This window comes from Sesamum indicum, linkage group LG4, assembly GCF_000512975.1.
Source record: "Sesamum indicum cultivar Zhongzhi No. 13 linkage group LG4, S_indicum_v1.0, whole genome shotgun sequence".
Taxonomy (NCBI): domain Eukaryota; kingdom Viridiplantae; phylum Streptophyta; class Magnoliopsida; order Lamiales; family Pedaliaceae; genus Sesamum; species Sesamum indicum.
In genome coordinates, this window is record NC_026148.1 from 13,826,999 (window position 1) to 13,847,613 (window position 20,615).

Here is a 20,615-nt window from a genome sequence, read left to right on the forward strand (position 1 = left end):
GATAAAAATGCCAAAATATCAAAATTACGGGATCAAAAATATATTTAAGCCTAGTATATACATACATATTTAGCAGAAAAAGTTATACTGCTATTTTTAATATTGCGATCAGGTTAACTAATGAAAGATGTTTCAGTTTGATGGTTACACTGAGATCCCATGAATAAGTTTTAGGTCATGGGTTGGAGTTCTATCTGACGTATGAGTATATATTTATCTCATTAAATATCGGTTAATTATATTGGGTATTTATATCATTTAATATAAATTTATTGTAATATGAATTTATTTAATCAAATATTGCGATCAGAATTGCATACTTTTTATTTAATTTAACCTATATATATTACATGTATAATTTTTTTTAAATAAAATAAATGCTATAATCCTTAAACACATAACATAAGTACATATATATATATATTAAATAAAATAAAAAATAGAATAGAATTTGAAATAAAAACTTGGATTCCGATCAGGTTGCATTCACCAACACATTAAATATTGGAATCCTAATTAAATACAAACATGAGAGGCCCTACCTCCCCCCATTTCCTTTCCACCTTCCTCCCACCGATTTATCACATTATATGTACAACCCCCCACCCCCACCCCTACCCCACCCTCCCAAGCTATTAATACCACAACCAATACAACACCTCACAACTTCACCATATTAATCAAACACAAAGAAAACCCTCTCCATCCATCAAGAAAAAATGTCCAAGAAAATGAAGAAGATCCCCTCAATTTTCAAGAGCAAAGAGGCCAACAGGCAACCACATTGGCAATGGCCATTGCCCTCCTGCAAGCACCCCAAGACCCTTTCCTTCCGAGCTACGACGTCCGACGATGTCTTCAAGACCGTCAACTCCGTCTTCCTCGACACCTCCATCGACGTCCTGGAAACCCTAGAAACCCCGGAATCCTGGTTCACCAACTCGTCGGAGTGCGCCAGCACCTTCTCAGCAGACGAGCACTCGGACGACAACAACAACGTTGAGTCCCCATCATTGGAGGCGATCATGAAGGGCGTGAGGTCGTCGGAGAGGCTGTTCTTCGAGCCGGGGGAGACCAGCTCCATCCTCAAGGAACCAGAAATTAGCGGCAGAGCAGCACTGCTGCCGTTCAAGGAGAGCGTAGCGCTAGCCCTCGAGTCGGACGACCCTTATTCGGACTTCAAGAAATCGATGCAAGAGATGGTGGAGAGCCATGGATTGAAGGAGTGGGATTGCTTGGAGGAACTGCTGGGTTGGTACCTGAGGATGAATGGGAAAAGCAATCATGGGTTCATAGTGGGGGCGTTTGTGGATTTGCTTGTCGGAATGGCGAATGATCATCATCGTGGTAATGATTCTTCGGGCTCGTCGATGGCAGTGTGCTGCTCGGACACATCGACAACGTCGTATTCGTCTGCGGGTTCTTGCTTTGATTCGCCCACTTCGCCTCGTTCACCAACCGGCGGAGTGATGGTAGGTGATGGTAATCAGATGGGAATTGATGATGTTGCTGTTGTCGTTGGACAACCTTAGCTTTATTGTACGTACCTCATTTTGTGTGTATATTAATACTACTATACTAGGTTTAATCAAAACGATTGGATTAATGTGCAGAAACCATCTTCTTCCTCTCTCTCCTTCTCTCTCTCTCTCTCTCTATAAAAATTTGCAATTTTAATCCCCTAAATATACAACCAACATTTTTAGTTCAGTACGAATCTATTTCGATAAATTTATCTTGTAATTATAAAATTTCCGTACATTAACGATAAAAATTATCGAAACAATGCACCTAATTAAATTGTGTACACCACCTACATTTTTCCAGCCATTTTAGTTCTTCACGTGTGAAATTGTTAAAATTCGCACAGGAATAAAAGGCAAAAGTTTATTTTTAGTCCTGTAACTTTAGATCATTAGCATTTTCAGTCCTGTAACTTGCTTTATTTACACATTTAGTCCTTCTTTGACGGATTTTATCATAATTAAATGTCTCATACTTAATCATTTCTTTTGACAAATTTAGTCATGTATTGATAATTTTGGTCCCATTCCCACTGTATAAATCTCATTTTTGGTTCTGTAACTATAAGTTGTTAGGAACAAAATTGTCAACAAGAGATTAAATTTATCAAAAAAAGGATCAAATGTGAGATGTTCATGATTAAATTCGTCAAAAAAAGATCACATGTCTAAATGATGTAAGTTACGGAACCACAAAAACTAACGATCTAAAGTTACAGAACCAAATACATAATTTTGCCGGGGTAAAATTACTACTCCATAGTTATAGGACTAAAATTGCAACTTTCCCTCGTCTCTATTGTGGAAAACTTCATGTGTGTCACTATTACGAATTATTAAATTGTACATAACAATATCAGTATTTTATTTTAAAAGATTATTATGTAGACATTAAATAGCAGGAGCATAAATGTTATTGAAATGGTAGGCATGAAATTCCCACTTTTTCTCCTTCTTTTACTCTGTTTCTGTGTTCATTAATTAGCTCAAATCGTTGTCGACTGTTGTTTATTTTGTATTTGACGAACTATTAATTACAATTCTTGATTTTAGTAAAAGGTGATGGGTACGAAATGGTCAAAAAAAGACACAAGAGTGAAATTACCATTGTGTCCCTGAGGTTAATTATAATAGAATGGGAAGCAGTGGATCGACAGAAGACAATGAAACAGGCTGGAGTGATGAAACAGTACCATTTTCCACCTCATTTCCCATCCACAACCAGAGTGTACTTATACCCCAAAAGGGGACCATCAACTCCATTTTCTTACATGCCAGTTCTCACGTAGACAACCGTGTCATGTTGATTACAAATAAAAATAATTTGAGCAGCTTAAATGTCCCAAGTCCTCATTTTCCGTAGTCAGTTATGCATGTTTTCAAAATAAACTCGTAAAGCTTATACGAAATCAGAACGAACGATATTACGTCGCACAATTACACACCGATCGAATTGGAAATCATATCAGTTCGAAAACCCTGCATCTAACAATTAAAATGCAATAATATCATGAATACATTACATATATAGATATATATAAATTGCAATAGTATTACATTATAAAATTAATGTAAAAAATCATAAGATCTTAAAGCAATTAAACAGCCTTCAAAATGATAGATCATCAATTCGCTTTGATGAGGGATGATGAGCGTCTGTAGTTTTGAGACAGATGCATTAAATTCCTTGAGCTATTCATGAATTGAAACTCATGACCTCCCCCCCCTATTTATTTAAAGAGCAGATATATATCATGCTATTTTCATGTAACTGAAAAGGAAAGGAGAAATAAAGAGTCATCAAATATATTTCATATTAGATAATTTAAGTTAATTAACCCAAAATTAACTTTTGTCAAATGAATCTTGGTAAAATTGAAAGTGTCGAGATAGGGAAAATGATATTTTTCATCCCATATATCATAATACATAGGATTTTTTCGTTTTTGATCTCATCGAGTACATGATTACACTTTTGGTCCCATGAGACCTCTTCATTATATACTTAAGGGAGATGGCCACGTGGATGTTGATTGAATGGGAAACAAAAGTACTGTTTAATTCTTTTAAAGTTATGGGTTTTAAATAATGAGAATTTTATAATTAATGGGATCAAAAGTAAAAATTTCCTAAATAATGGGATAATCAGAATTATGGTTTGAGCGAAATCTCCATTTTCGAAATTTATAACACTAATTATATACACTATAAGGGGGTAAAAAAGGTTTTTAACAATTAAATAAAATTCGTAGTAGCAGACCAAAATTTATAGCAGAAATCTTTATACTACGATTTTGTTACTGACTCATATACATTATGTAGCCTCGTATTCATCATCGTTAGTCTTGAAGTTCTGGAAAGCTGTCTTCATTATTCTCTTCATCTTCATCATTAGTTTGACCGGCTTGAGTCTGTGAAGTACCTACACCCTACTAGTGTGCAATCGAAAGATCGACCACAATTGTAAACCATTGGGATCACGTAGCTTGTATGATTGATTGTCCGCAGTAACTTCAGGGACTGGTACGACTTCCTCTGACTGATATGCAATCTCAATCCATTTGGACTCATCAATAACTCTCCGAGCCTTGGTTTTGCAGACAACCATCCAATCCGCTTTGTCCTTCTTCATACTTAAGTACTCAGTGTAGTACACTTGTACTGCTTGTTGTGCAAGTATGAATGGCACATTCTTTTGGTACACATTTTTTAAGTTTACATCAATGAGGTGATAGCGTGGCTCTTACTGGATCAATCTAACGATACTTGAATAGAATGATTTGCAAGATCGTAATAAGTGAATATATCAACTGAATAATCTTTTCGATGATTCCATAGAATTCATTGTCCTCTTCTTAATTCACGCTGATTAGGTCTCCCTACTAACATACATAATTCCCGCCGGTTAACATTTGATTCACATAAACCAGTACTATATATGCAACACCAGAATTGCACACTGAAAAATAAGCGGTGAAAATTTTACATTATATCTTAGCTATACTAAATCTTAATTGTGTAAAATACCTTCGTTTGATTGAGTCGGCATCACATTTTCTCGATGAAGGAGAGGTTTTGAGTTCAAATCCAGTCACCCCACCCCGTTGAAATCATAAAAGAAAAAACAAGGTGTATTACTTTCTTATATAAATACTTGAAATATACATAATTTATTGGGATAATTACACCGACATCTTCTGAGATTTGGTATAATTACACTTAGACCCCTATGCTTTTGAAAAATTAAATCTAATACTCCTAGCATTTATTTTCGTCCAATAAATAGATCCCTCCATCAGTCAAAATTCACAAATTTGCTGATATCAGCAAAAAAATTTAATAAAATTTTGTATTTACTCCAAATTGACTTATTACTAACTTATTGCAGGTCAAACAAGTCTTTTCTAACAAAACTGTGCTTATACATCATCACACGCTAATGCATATTATACAGAAGATATATCTCCACCCTTAGTTTGGTCAGAAAAGATTTGTTTGATCCTATAATAAATTAGTGATCAATCAATCGGGAGCAGATATAAATTTTAATTAATATTTTAGCTAACATCAACAAATTCAGTGTTTTTTTACTAACAGAGAGATCTAGTCATTGGATGGGAACAAACGTAAAAAATACTCGATGTAATTTCCCAAACAACATAGAATTTACTTACAAGTACAATAAATTTTAAGAAATGACGATCTAACTATCCCAAAATTTATTTGGCTAGGAGATTCAATTACCTATTTAGTACCAAAAAATAAATAAATTAAAAAAAACACGTAGTGATGGATGAACATTTACTATTCATTCACGAGCAATAAACACACAAGTCAGCAGTGGGGCAATATCAAATAGAACTACTACCTGTCTGTAAGCTGAATCAGTGTTGAATAAAAACAGCGACATTTCAACAATTTTGAGGCCTGCGGGCGTTGAATTACTGCACTGATCTCCTCCACATGGAGTTGGAAAGTTGGCCCAGATACACGTAGAGTGCATGGAGGGTATAAAAGTAAATATAAGAGGAGCATGCATATTTCTTTATGTCATTTCTATGCATGCATTCATCACCAGCTGTATTATAATTTGTTTGGTGTGCAAAGTCTTCTTAAATTAGGTTCCTCATCCTTTGTGTTTTCATTTTCAATTTAAAGTGGGAAATGTGTGGCTTCCTTCGGTGTAACTACACGTAGATTTTTTATATTTTGAAAAATTATATTTAATACTTTTGAAATTTTTTATTTTTTTGTCTAATAAATAAGTCCCTCCATTAATCAAAATTCACCAAACATAAAGGACAAAATCTGAATAAACAATTCGAAGTTTTGTAATTAATCTTCCTGTACTAATATATTATAAAGAGTCATTTTCATTTACAAATGACAATTTATGACACCACTAACCATTTTTTTTAGTTACATCGATAATAAAACCACATGTGACTACAACTTCTATTTTTAAAAAAAAAAGAAGTCATTTTTCACTAACAATTGGTAGTTTGTAACACTGTAGTATAAAACTTTAAAATACCAATTCTATCCTAAAATATTTTGTACCAATTTAATTACGTATTTATTTCAAATAGTTCACGTCATCTTTTAATCGCCAACATACTATCATATCTATCTTACATTTTCACTCATTCATCACTTGATCATATGTCTGATCATATATTCATTTTAGTTTTTAAATCTTGAGTATCTAATATTGCATGTCAGGCGGCTAGCTGTTAAATAAAAGAAGCAGCAGTGTGCTTTGTGCACAGGATGCACATATGATCCCCCACATATCCTTGTTTTAAAAATGAGAAATGTGAAAATCATCTATAGATAACTGCAACAAAGAATCACGGCCAAGACCATCTTCAACACAGTCAGAATTACTCAGAAACACATTTAACTCACAGTGTTGCATCAAATGGTCACTTCTCTATTTCACACACTACACATAGTGCAAGGAATAGTTTCCAGACTATCTAAATATCAGCAGAGCCAGATTTTCTACTGTGTGTTCTTTATTTTCTTATATTTGTGATAAAACCTACAGTTGGCCCCTTGGCGACCCCTTCGTATTATAAAGCGACCAGCGCTAGTCGGGTCGATTGCCTCAGAATCACAACAATTGAAAATACTGCGACAGAGTCAACAACATATCGAAAGAAGCATTCTTGTAAGAGGACAGGCAATGTTCTCGGAATTGAGGAACCAGTTTTGATCTCCATTTTGTTAAAAAGAAAAAGGAAGAAACATTTCACGACTACGATACTCTTGAGTTGCTAATTTGAGATTACTAATCTAAAGAACCAATAAATGGTTTTATTGCTCATTTAGATGGTTTTTAGACTATCCTCGAAATCAAAATACTAGTTCACAGGTGGAAAACAAGGTTGACAAAACAAACATTTATGAGAAGTTATAAAGCTGATTACCAAAAAGCTACATATCAAAAAACCACGAAAAAGCTAGATTGTAGCAATGATTCTCGTTTTTCCATTCACCATCTTCTACTCTTCCATTGCAGCAATAACATATTACAAAGGAAAGGTTTGAGTAAAAAAAGTCAAAGATAACATTTTCTTAGTCAACTAGGGAACTAAAGGACTCACAGAAGTAGCAAGACATAAACTCTTTAACACTGGTGATGGGGAAAAGGCAGAAATCCAAGACACTTAAATAGAAGTGTGAATCCAACATTGTAACATGATAAGCGCAAACGTATAGGCAGCACAGGCCCACAACAATCACAAAGTTTCAGATATTGTCACTTGCTAGTAGTAGCAGGAAAATTTGATTTGTAAGATAAGCTCATCTAATGTTACAAGACACATACAAGGCATACAAGTTCACAGAACTAGCAAGATAAGACCCTTACTTTGGAGACAGGGAAAGTGCACAATGTAATATATAAGCACAAAATCAGAAGCAGCATAGAGCCACAACAACTTAAAAGCAGCCAGAATTCTCAAATCTTGTTACTTGTAGCAGGGCATCTTTCATCTTAATCTGAATCCTCAAAAAGTTCTCCTTCATCAGATGGCTCGTCAAAAGATCGCATGTCAAGCTGGTAACGAAGAATTCCCCCAATGCCACCAAATCCTCGGCAGAACTGTGAACCTTCTTGGGATCGATTTGTGACAAATTCAAGTGAACAGCCAAAGTTTCTGTATTCATTGGCAAACCACTCCAGCAATGGCATTTTCTCTTGAACCTCCAATTCTGCAGATGTGGCTGAATCCTTGAAGTTGCTCTGGTCATTCTCTTGATCCTTGTTCAAGAATTTGATGACAATCTCATTTGTTATGCTGTTTTTGAGAGTGAAACGATTTATATCCAAGTTTTCCCACACTATCAGTGTTTCAACAGCTCCCATCTCCAAAGCTTTTATTGTGTCATCCACTCCGAAAACATATTTCCCGGAGTCTTGACTGATCTCTTCAAAGAATTTCCCTATTAACCGCTTCTCTTGAATGAACTTCACATTGGACAGAATTTCAGCAGATAACTCAATGGCCTGATTGAAACCATTTTCCCCACCATAGGAAACATCTACCACATTTAGTATCTTGGCTTGCAGGCGAGGATCAAACATATCAGATTGACTCAGCTCAGTCTTGAAATCAGCTGACCCAGCAAGTATTAGACCAGATATATTTGGCTGGCTGGTAGCAGGATTAATAAAGAATTGTGTAGCAAGCTCTGCAGTCTTCCTTACATAGTTGTGCCGCTTCTCCATTCGAAGACGAGCGAATCGAAGAGCAGATTGTCCACCTCTTCCGTGTTTTTTTGGAAGATCAACTGTGAACTTGTGAAGCACCTCCCTAGTGTTACCACTTAAGGTCCCAAAAAGAGTCCCATTTCCATCCATGACAATAAAGCCAAACTTCTCGTCAGATTCTAATAGCTGAGTCAATGGTTCAGTATGGAACTTATTGTCACAAAGGTATAAAGAAGCATTTATTGGCTTAAAAGGCACAAAGTCAAAGGTCACCTTTCTCTCTTTTCCATCATCAGTCACTATAGTTCCAGTATAGAGCACTAGTCCATTAGGGGGCACTTTGTTATACAATTTAAGCCTCTGCTGAGCAGAAGTGATTGCACCTAGCACAGACTGACGATTCACCCTGCTTTTAATATTTGAAGCTGTCCCATATTCTTCTGCCAGCATTTTGGTGACCCGGGCTATTTGATCCCCCGGGGGAATGATAAGAGAGATCATGCTAGTACCATTTCCTCTAGCAGATTCTAGAGCCTTAATCAATTTCTTTATTTTCCATATTTCGATATTCTTATCATTTTCTTGAGTCTCTGCCATAGGGTATTACCAGCTATGTTTCAGCAACCTGACAAAAGGGCATTAGAGAAACTTATAAATCCACCTTCACAAGGATTAAACCTAACAGTAAAGATGGCCTAGCTATTTAGGAAAAGCATGTGAAGGCATATTTCCAGAATAATCCCTGAACACCAATAATATGGTTCCATGACACAAAGGATAAGGTGTCACAAATTAGCATACATAATTTATTTCAACCATATTTTGCAACATTATATAACTCCCAACTTGATAATGACGTTATTTAATGAGCCTTTTCAAGTCTGTCTTTTTTCATTTTTTTCCTTTCTGTTCGTGTTCCTTGCCAATCAGGCTCATCAACTTTAATATTTATAATGCCCAACAATGTAATTATGTAATTATCTTGCTACCAGTCATTCTAGGACTATAACGAATTCATAAAGATCATAGAAATCCTACACAACAATTAATTTTATTAGAAATATCAGATAAGGTCATCTTCTATAAATGGTTATCTTATATCAACCAGTTACTTTGAATCCCAAACAGTATCATTTCCTGAAGCCGGATAAAGAAAAGTACTTGTACATCCTGCACCAAAGAATTTTTTAGCAACCATATGATTCTTCTGTTGACAAACTATACCATTTCATTCAGATTGATATAGTGTCACACCTATTGTCATGCACCACTTTCGCCAACAGCCGAATGATATAGTTTAAACGATGCTATCTGCATCCAAATGACTCCTTTAAGCATTGAGAATCGCCGTTAGTCCTTTGCAACTGAAAAGTTATTTTGCTCTTTGCTGCCTAAAGCATTAGTTCTCAGGCATTTTTGCCACTTAGAAAATGAAAACTCGCTCTTCACTACTGATTCGTTCTCTTGGACTTTTGTGTTGCAGTTTCTTTTTTAATACTATTTTTCTCTCAAACTTAGTAATGTCCATAGCTGTTTCAAAACATTATTTGTAATACTTCTGTAGACTAATTTTGACAAAAAATGAAAAAAAAAAAAAAAGAACTATTTTTGCAGGTCTATACATCAAGGTTCTAGAGGCAAGAAGTTCTTCTAAAATTTCCCGAGTTTAAATACAACCAACCTATCTTGCACATTACTTTATGCATTGCCTTCTCCTAAATTTTTCCAATCACTTCCTACAACTCCTTGCCAGTTCACCAACGATATACCTCCTTCCCGACAAAGTTATCAAAATAAGGAAACTTGCATAGTATTATTACTTGGCTTGAAATACATACAGATAACCAAGGATAAATTCATACTTCTAAAATCTGACTTGACTAAGAAGGATCTAAACGATAAATATACAAGAATTCAGCCAGAAAGCAATCTTATATAACCCCTACCCTCAATGTCTCTCACCTTCCCAAATGTCACAAGATTCAGATAACTAAGCACAAAAAGAATCCATTTGCAGAACCATTCATAATATATAGCAGATAAAGAATGGATAGCTCTGAGATAAAGAATGGATAGCTTTGTTTGTCCCTTCAAGTCAAGGAATTGAGTAATTACCAGGAACGACGAAGTAGTTTCAACGGAAAACGATCTTCAGGCGAGCATGAACTGGGTGCGGCGGTGGAGCAGAGGCGAGGCAACGGATCTGAGAGAAATAGCGAGAACGGCAACTTGAGGGTTTTTCTGAGAGAAAATTTGGACTTATTTAGCAAACGACTACAGCCGCCTTTCCTTTTTCTTTTTTTTTTTTTTTTTGTTTTTCCTTTTTTTTTTTTTTTTTTTTTTTTGTGTGTTTGTCTTTGTTTATTAATTATTATTTTAGTTTTAAGTAATAATTGATACTTTATTAATATATAATTAATGTTTAACATTACTTAATTTTTATTTTAAATTTTTATTATTATATAATAAAATATTAATGATTTTTAATAAATAAATATTATTAGTTTTTTAATAATTAATAAATATCTTTATTAATTAAATATGACTTATAATATTAAATTGTGTACAAAAAGAATAACAATATAGTAATAAATTAGTGATAATTATAAATACTAATAATGATTTCCAGTTCCACAAATATGACGATGATCTTAGTGTCGAGGTCTTTTTATTTTCTCATACATAACCCAAAGAATTTGGGGGGCGCGGAGATTGGAGAGTGTTAAGGCAAATGTTAGATACGGGTAAATTGGGTACTTCACCCTACCCAGACCCAGTCATTTAAATTTAATGAGACTTGATTTGGGTTTGAGTCTAACTTAAATGTATTGGGTTTACGCTTGATTTAATGGGTCTTGGCATGGTATATTGGACTCATTAATAGGCCTAAGTAGAATCATGTGATAAACTGTTAAACAGTTGTTTAAGTGTAATTGTCCTCATCGAATAGTTCGCGTATCTAATAAAAGTCGAACACCAATCCGCAACCCCTGCACAAATGGGGAAAAACAAGCAATCTTGATATCTGCATAAAATCCTGAGCATATGCCTAAAATAGCATACGACCACCCACAGAAACAAGAAAAGATATCTTTCCCAAACAGTTGGTCTTATTTAGTCCCAGAGTCTTTTTTGCTTTCAATAAAACTATACCTTTCACCAGTTCAACAATTACTGGGCACTCTTCTAACTTAAGAAAATATTTTAGTTAGAAAATCTCTCTCCAAATATTACTACCTTAAGAAAAACTCCATGTTGCATATTAGTTGCAAACATTACCTTTGGGGAAAGTTTCAAACAAGTTCATACAACTCCATCAAATCAACCTTTTCAGTCACTCTCCAACGGTATCTAAAAGAAATTGTAAGAAAAATTATTTCTTAACTATATATACTTATCTTTTAGATTAGTTGATTCCTTCTATACAGGGATGTGATCCCAAATTTTCTGGGATTGATTTAGAGGTCAACCTTCTCTAAATTGAAGTGGATTATTACTAGAGTATCAAAATGAAGTGCACTGACTATGCTGTGATGTTTAAGGATTTTGTAGAAAAGGATAGGATCGTTCAATTTATTGCAAATCTCAATGTTGAATTTGATCAAATCCGTATATTGTTGTTAGGGAGACTTTACCTTCTCATAGTGAAACTTTCTCAATGATACGTGCCGAGGAGAGTCAAATAACAGTTATGATCGTCTCATACGTTAGAAGGTTCAGCTATGATCTCTAAAAAGTTTCGGGGTGAAAGCAATCAAGGGCAAAATATTAGATCTGACAATAAGAAAACAGAGTACTCTAAACCGTTAAATGGAGAAAAAATATGGTGTTCATACTGTAAGAAACCACGCCATATGATAGAAAACTGTTTTAAACTTCATTGAAAAACTCAAGTTCTTAGTCGGAATGTTGGACTTAAAGTTCAACAAAGAGACCAAACACATTTCACAAATAGAAACGGATCTACTCAAGTGATGAAATTGGGCTGAATAAAGAAGAGATTAATAAGTTGAGGAATCTTCTTAATTCTCTAAGTGAACCTTCCAGTACATGTTTGTTAGCTCAATCAGGTAATTGCCTTGTTTCTTGTTCTTTTAGCGCCTCTAATTCACCTCTTTCTAGATCCTCAATCATAGACTTTGGAGCAAAAGATCACATGCCCATACCCCTACTAGCCATATCTTGAAAAAAGAAAAGTTAGTGCTGCAGATGGCTCACTTGTGACTGTTGCTGAACAAGGAATAATAAATTTAACTCCTCTTTCTTTATAATGTTTTACATGTTCCTAGGTTGTCCACTAACATTGTATCCATTCATCAAATCACCAAGAACTTAATATGCAAAATAACCTTTTCCTACACATTGCATCTTTCAGGATCAGGTTACGGAGAGGACAATTGAATTTGCTAAGGAAAGAAATGAACTCTATTATCCTGAGTAAGTGAGTTCAATAAAAGATCAACTATCTCTTTCATGTTCATCAGAAGAAAAAAATTCCTCTAGTAGCATACTAACAAAACGTTGCTAACTGCAAAAATAGACATTTACTCAATGTTACACATGCACTACTATTTCATTACAATGTTCCAAAATGCTTTTGGGGAGAGATTGTTTACCAGTAGCATACTTAATAAATAGAATGTCGTCTAGGGTGTTAGGAAATAAGAGCTCTATAACTGTGTTGTCTAGTTTTCACTCTGATTTTGATGGCTTTTGCATGCTACCACTTAAAATGTTTGGTTGTTATCGCACTTGTTCATATTCATTCTCACAATAGGGGCAAATTTGATCCAAAAGCTTTAAATGTATTCATTTCTCGAAAAAATTTCACTTCTATAGATGCAAGTTTTCTTGAAAATAAGTCATTTCTTCAGAATCAGAATCCTTCCCACAAGAGAAAGCTTCTAAAAAGGATAATGATGACACAATGGAGTTTCTTGAATTTGACGATCTTCCAAAAAGTGGTTCTTTAATTTTGCTAAAAAAAAAATCTACATCTCCAAACCCTCAAAATCCCCTTGAAACTCCTACAACTCATCCTGAAATGGAACCTGAACCTATTTATGAAATTCAATTGGAAAAGCAACAACCTGGTGTGAAATCTATAAGTCTACTCAAGAAAGAGAGTTCTCATTTAAACACCAATGCAAGTCCCATAGCTCATTACTTTCGCAACTCCAAGTGATGCTAACCAAATGTAGACATAGACAGGACAAAGCAACAGATTTAGACCCCAGATAATACCATATGTTATATGAGATATTGATGAAAATCAATTGGACTTAAAGGTTGTTGGATCTTCTTGACATGAAGGATTAATTGGTGGTATAAAAGAAGTACAACAGAGCAACATACTTACACCCAAAATAAGTCTTTATCATGTTTCACACTTAATAAACTACAAAAAAAAAAGCGGAATTTAGTATGGTCAGGGAAACCGTTCCAAAACCGGTTCTATCTTGGAACGGACTTTAAAACACTTCAGGAGTGGACAATAAAAATGATGTCATGTTCAATATATTTTTTAGATTATAATTTTGGAATGGTTCAGTTCCAAACTAACAGTTACTAAATTCAGTCCAAAAAAAGTTCCAAAATAGTAGCGGTAAATGATTGAAACTCTTTTTGAAACACAATATTAGAACTAGAGATGGTCTTGAGCAAACCGTTCCTATATGTGTGGAAATGGATGTCGAAAAAATGACAATTTGAAAATGTATTCCAATATGAGGTACAATTTGGAACTATTTTAAAACACCCTTAATCAATTATGCGAAAAACTGTTCTAAATTATTAATTTTATTTAAGGAGTCATGTGTTTTTAACACCGTGCCAAAACATGGTACACATTGAAACGATTTTTCTGTATTATTTCTTTAATATTACTATGATCATTCCAAATGAATAAAAACGACTATTTTTCAATGGTTAGAAAAATCGTTCCTAAAGTCGTTCCAATTACCGTTTCAAAATCTAAATTAACGACTAAATATCTGTTCATGTACCCGTTCCAAAGACCGTTTCAAATTTTTCTATATAAATGTGTTCCACTCCTTCCATTTAATCTCACTATCTTCTTCCATTCTTCTTATTTTCTCAATCCCTTCCAAATTTTTTTGATCTCTCACTATCACACTAATATTTTTCTACTCTTGTTCGTCAATTTGTCTCAATTTTTTATTGATATTTGAAGTTATTTTGATCAGGTAATAATTTAACCTTTTATTTGTCAATTGATTATATTTATTATAATTTTATCAATTAAATTTAATTTTATAATATATATATATATATATGTGTGTGTGTGTGTGTGTGTAGGACACATCATCATGTTAAGACAGTTGAGGAGATGGATGTATGAGAAGAACCTTTCGAATAGGGCCGGTCTTACTCTGGAGTTTCAGGATGGTGTTGCTACGTTTATGAAATGGGCCAAGTCTCAACATACATATATGGACAATGAGAAAATTAAGTATCATTGTTGGAATTGGAAAAATGACGTTTTCAAAACCACGAGCGAGGTAAATGTTGACTTGTTTATGCAAAATTTTATGCTGGAGTATTATAATTGGACTTCTCATGACAAGAGAGGGTACATGAGTATTTTGAGGTCGTCAATGCAGGCCCATTGCAGGAGGAGCAAACTCATTATTCTCATGTTATGGAGGGTACGAGTACGCCTTGGGGTAATGCAGTGCAGATGGATTGGCCATAGATGATGGTTTTATATGCCGGCAGGCCAGCTGTTTGGTCTTATAATTATAACCATGATGGTGTGCCTGATGATGGTACGAGGTCGTGTCCAATTGCGTGACTTCTCCTACCACTATTAAATAACACCCTCTTTCTTCCCTTAGTATAGTAAGCTGGCGGGCTTCTCCTAAGACAATGCCTTCACTCCACTCCACCTACTGATGCAAAGCCTAGTTCATATTATGGTGGAGATCCCGACGATTATGTGTTTGGGCTGGCAGAGCGGTTTCACGATGTAGTGCATGCTGCCGAGCAGCCGTTGTGGAATGGTTGCACCCAATCTCAATTGGGGGCTATAGCTGAGTTGGTGAATCTCAAAGCCGAGGGCCATACTTTTCAGCATATATATGATCAAATATCACAGTTGGTTGATCATATATTGCTCCACGACCACACCTTGCCCCAGGATTACTATAATACGAAGATATTGATAAGAGACTTAGGTTTACCAGTTGAGAAGATTGATGCGTGTAAGAATGGTTGCATGTTGTACTCGAACTAGAACATTGATTTGAACTACTACAAGTTTTGTGGAGAAGCTAGGTACAAGCCGACTAGGGAACGAAATCCTAATCACAAGAAGACACCATATGCTATTCTTAGGTACCTGTCGATTACCCCTTGCCTGCAGAGGTGTATGCTTCAGAAGCGACTGTGGAGCAAATGACGTGGCATGCCAACCATCAGATGGGGGAGGGATCCATGTGTCATCCGTCTTATGCAGAGGCATGAAGGCATTTTGATTGGATATATACCAATTTTGCAGCAAAGCCCCGTAATGTTAGTCTGGGTTTGTGGACAGATGGGTTTGCACCGCACGGGCAGCCCGGTTGTACGTACTCGTGTTGGCCCATTATACTTACACCGCACAATCTCCCACTGGGACTGTACATGAGTTTTGAGTATTTGCTTTTGACTACGGTGATCCCTGATCCTTCCAATCCAAAATGTCTCATCGATGTTTACCTAGAGCCACCGATCAAGGAGTGGTAGAATTTGTGGCATGTGAATGTACTGAGACGCGACAATGGGAAGAACGAGACATTCTCGATGCGCGCAACGTTGATGGGGACTGTAAACGACTTACCTGCTTATGGGATGGCGTCTGGATGGAGTTCCGCTGGTGTTATGGGGTGTCTAGTTTGTATGGAAGACACACGTGCAATCTACCTGTGGAACGGTAAGAAGGCATGCTACTTTGACTACCATAGATAGTTTCTTCCCCTGAGACATCCATACTATAGGAACAAGAAAGCATTTACTAGGAGGTGAGTAGAAAGGAATGTTGCACGACCAAGATTGACGGGAGAACAAATCCGCGAATCGGTTGAAGAGTTTAGTCCTGCAGTTGAAGTGTCGATGTCACTCCCAGACAGGTACCGTAACGAGCATAAGTGGACAAAGAAAAGCATCTTTTGGGATCTCAAGTACTGGTCGACGCATATGATACGGCACAATCTTGATGTCATGCACATTGAGAAGAATGTGTTTGATACCGTGATGGATATAAAGAAAAAAATGAAGGATGCTCGGAATGTATGGAAGGACCTCAATATCATATGCGGCCGACCTAAATGACGACCTTTGTATGAACGACAGAGATGAAGACCTTGTATGAACGACACTCATATCCAATGGTTTGTTTTCAACTACCCTGGTCAAGGTAGTGGTGCATCAAAGAAGAGATGACTCAGTAGATGAAAACGCCTCATAATTGAGACATACATGACCAACTGTGAAGTAGTCGCCATATTACGAGTAAGTGTAAAGATACCAGTATAGTGTACTCACATTGTTATTTTGGACTTTTAACCTATGTACTAATATGTATGTGAACAAGTCCTTTTTTAATGAACTTTACGAGTACCATCATGTGGAGGACCCCATTATTTATGAGCTAGTAGGTGCTCAATTCAAGAATTTGTTCAAACGTCGTGTAAGTTGTGTCTTCTAAATTGTGTTACAGCGATAATTTGTCAATATATAGTTTCTCTAATATGAGCAACATAGGTTATCTGAGTTGAATTACACGAACAACGAGCTTTTAAAGTTGCATTATTGGGGTCCTACAGTTGAGGTTACAATATTCCCGTGCCACTTTGCAAATCGTTACAATTTCCGAACTAAGGTGCACAGCGTAAGCAAGTTAACAATGAACTATGGGGTGTGTGTCAAAAGCTCATCATTTACAGACAATGATTTGTGACTTCTATGGGATTCTCGAATAGATAATTCAATTGGATTACCCAACTTATTCCAAACGTACAGATCATTTTGTTTAAATGCCGTTGGGTCAATCCCGTGAGAGGTACGAAGGTACATCCTGTTATCAACTCGTTGATGTAAACTTTAAGAAAGTATAACAAAAGAACGAAGCATTCATCCTGGCACAACAAGCAATACAAATCTACTACATGAAGTACCCCAGCATGAAGAGAGACAAAGTGGACTTGGTGGTTGTCTGCAAAACAAAAGCCAAAAGAGTCATCTATGACTCTCGATGGATCGAAATTGCATTTCAAGAGGATGAGACAATACCTACTCCACAAGTTGCTATGGACAACCATAATTATGACCTGCATGACCCAAATAGTATTCAATGAGTCGATGATCTTTCTGTTGCTAATCAACAAGGAGTAGGTACGTTCCAATCGAGGAACTGTGAATCAGATGACGAGTCTGATGAAGATAACTTTGACGAGGATTACGAGACTGAAAAAGACAATAATTATGGTTGACAGTTAGCGTTTTTATATCAAGTGTTTGTTATTTTATCGATAAAAATTAGTATAAATTACAAAATTACTGATATCAATTTTTAAAAATAGTTGACTAGCTAATTTAGAAGTATAATTTGCAAACTTAATTTTTTAAAAAACAAAACGCAATAATTTTTCATTCAAAAACGGTCAAAAAATTAGAAAACCGTTCCAAAGCCTGTTCCAACTTGGAACGGAAATTTAAAAAAATAAATCATTCTTAATTATATTACAATATCCTAAATAAAAAGGGAGAAAAAATAAAAAAATATAAGAACGGCCAATTTATTTTGACCGTTTCAAAATAAGTTCCAACAAATTTAACTTCGCGCCAAAGAAAAGCTGGAGGGAAACTCAAATTAGGAACGGTTATTTGTTTTTTGACCATTCCAAAAGACAAAATTAAATAAAACTGTTCCTAAATGTATAAATATTTGTTCCTAAAATGAATAAAGAAAACTCGTTCCTAAATCAGATACTAAGACCATCCCTAAATATGTCCACAGATTGCTCGTTCAATTCGCGATTACGATATCTCAACATTCGAGATCCTGATTAATTCCAAACTTAAACGTATTATACTACTTTCCATATGTGAACATATCTACCAGTCTGATTTAAAATCAAATGATTTGATGGACAGTTGCATCATTTTTAACATCGTTGATTGTGTATCAAATATGGCATCTCAGTATCCATATAACAAAAATGTCCAAAACTTCATCTAATGTGCATTTTGTCAATTTAATAATATCCAAAAGTTTGATTAAAATTTTAACGGTCTGATTAGACGATACAATACAACAGTATAAGATGCTACTTATATTCATATAAAACTAACAATTTTATATATACGAATATACTTGATTTTCTAAATTTTTTATTTTTTTGAATCTTTTTGCAAAATAATTTTAGCACACAGTTAGGAACGATTTTTAATAATTAGGAATGGTCTCGTTAAAATCATACAAAAACAACGTCATTTCCAACAAAACGACATTGTTTTGGTATTTTTCAGAATGGGTTTTTGGAACGGTTGAACAATAGAAATAGTTTTTTAAATAATGCTCGTCAACAGAAACGACGGCGTCTTATTTATTAAGAACGGTGTTTGAAACGGCATTTTTAAAATTGCCCGTTCCAACAATCGGTACGTAGTGGAGTTACTTTTGTGAAAAAAAAAATAATTATAATTAATTTTTAAAATTATCTAATTAAAGATACAATTATAATATTTAAAAGTTGATGTCACCCAAATCTAACTACATATAAATTCTTGATTTGAAGAAAAAAAAAAACACGAGGTTTGCTTTGTAATGCGATTCTACTGTTGAAACAACACGCTCCTGCATGCGATTTTCCTCCCAAAATTTGACACTTTCAGCTGAAACAAGACAAAAGGTGCACAAAAAATGACGAAAGCAAAATCGAACTCAGTTCAAAAACGAAAATGCATTTTTGCCGCCAACACTCACACTTCATAAGAATAATAACAAAATAGAATAATAAATAATAACAAAAAAATTGGGTGAATAGCAATTTACCCCCTATGATATTGAAAATAAGCACATTACCCCTCTATTAAAAAAAATATAGCAATTTACTCCCTTGTACTTTTTAAAATGAAGCAATTTACCTCCCGTATAAAAATATAGGGAGGTAAATTGTAATTTATTTTTTCATAAGGGGGTAATTTACTTATTTACGATATCACAAAGAGGTTACTTGCATTTTTTCCCAAAAACATTAAGTAATAAGAATTTTTATTTTCTCGTACTAATGAATTTTATATCTTTAATACTAACACTTAAATAATTGTTGTCATTAACAAGAATTATTAGTGGGAACTTTATAGGCATAAATTTTTTTATTATTATTTAGAATTTTATATTATCCCTTTATGACTTAATATATTTAATAAATAGATTTCAAATTATTATTCAATATATTATTATTAATATTATCTTTTATTGCAGTGAAACACCTGAGACTCCAATTAAATTAAAAAGGGATAAAATAAACTACATAACTAGAAATCAATAAAACACATCTAAGAAAGAGAAAAATTCCCTTAACGCGTGAAAGCTATATCGGGGTAGAATACATCAAATATTCCTGAAAGTTTTATTTAATTGCACAAATACCTCCTACTTTTTGTAAAATTCCAAGTACACCTTATGAGGTTACAGTTCATATAATTACAAATACACTCTATGCAGGGACATTTTACGGTTGCACCCCTGAGGTAAATTACATCAATGTCCTCTCAGGGGTATACATGCAATTTTACAGAAAGATAAAAGGTGTTTCTGTAACCAAACTTAATTTCGAAAAATCTCGATATATCCCATATATGATATAAAGTTTAATTAACTTCCTATAATGAGGTTATAGTTCATATAATTACAAACACACTCTATGCAGGGACATTTTACGATTGCACCCCTAAGGTGAATTACATCAATATCCTCTCAGGGGTACACGTGCAATTTTACAGAAAGATAAAGGGTGTTTCTGTAATCAAACTTAATTTCGAAAAATTTCGATATTTCTCGTATATGATATAAAGTTTAATTAATTTCCTATATATATATAATACTTATACATTGAAGAGCAACTATTTTTCATGGATCTCATGCAAATAATTAAAAAAAATATATATTTTTTTTAAAAAAAAAAGGGGAAGTGTTTGCATCCTTTATTCCATCAGTCAATCTAGAAATTGCTTTATTCCTTACTCTCTTTTAAGAAAGATGATCATAAGTTGGGCTCACAACAAACAAAACACAGTTCCCAATTCCTTCAAACAGACAGACAGTCTTCCTCTCTCTTTTCACTCTCTTCTAACTGTTTCTCTTTCCC

General features: G+C 34.6%; 2 protein-coding genes across 2 annotated transcripts; one reads left to right on the forward strand and one right to left on the reverse strand.

The window, feature by feature from the left end:
- Positions 635 to 1,594, forward strand: LOC105161002 (transcription repressor OFP13). Its single transcript, XM_011078548.2, has one exon. It carries the CDS (start codon positions 720 to 722, stop codon positions 1,530 to 1,532), a length of 813 nt encoding a protein of 270 aa, XP_011076850.1. The 5' UTR covers positions 635 to 719; the 3' UTR covers positions 1,533 to 1,594.
- Positions 7,196 to 10,512, reverse strand: LOC105161003 (eukaryotic peptide chain release factor subunit 1-3-like). The gene is made up of 2 exons (XM_011078550.2): positions 10,357 to 10,512; positions 7,196 to 8,866 (listed from the first exon to the last, which is right to left on the reverse strand). The coding sequence occupies exon 2, from the start codon at positions 8,836 to 8,838 to the stop codon at positions 7,525 to 7,527; it is 1,314 nt and encodes a 437-aa protein (XP_011076852.1). The 5' UTR covers positions 8,839 to 8,866; positions 10,357 to 10,512; the 3' UTR covers positions 7,196 to 7,524.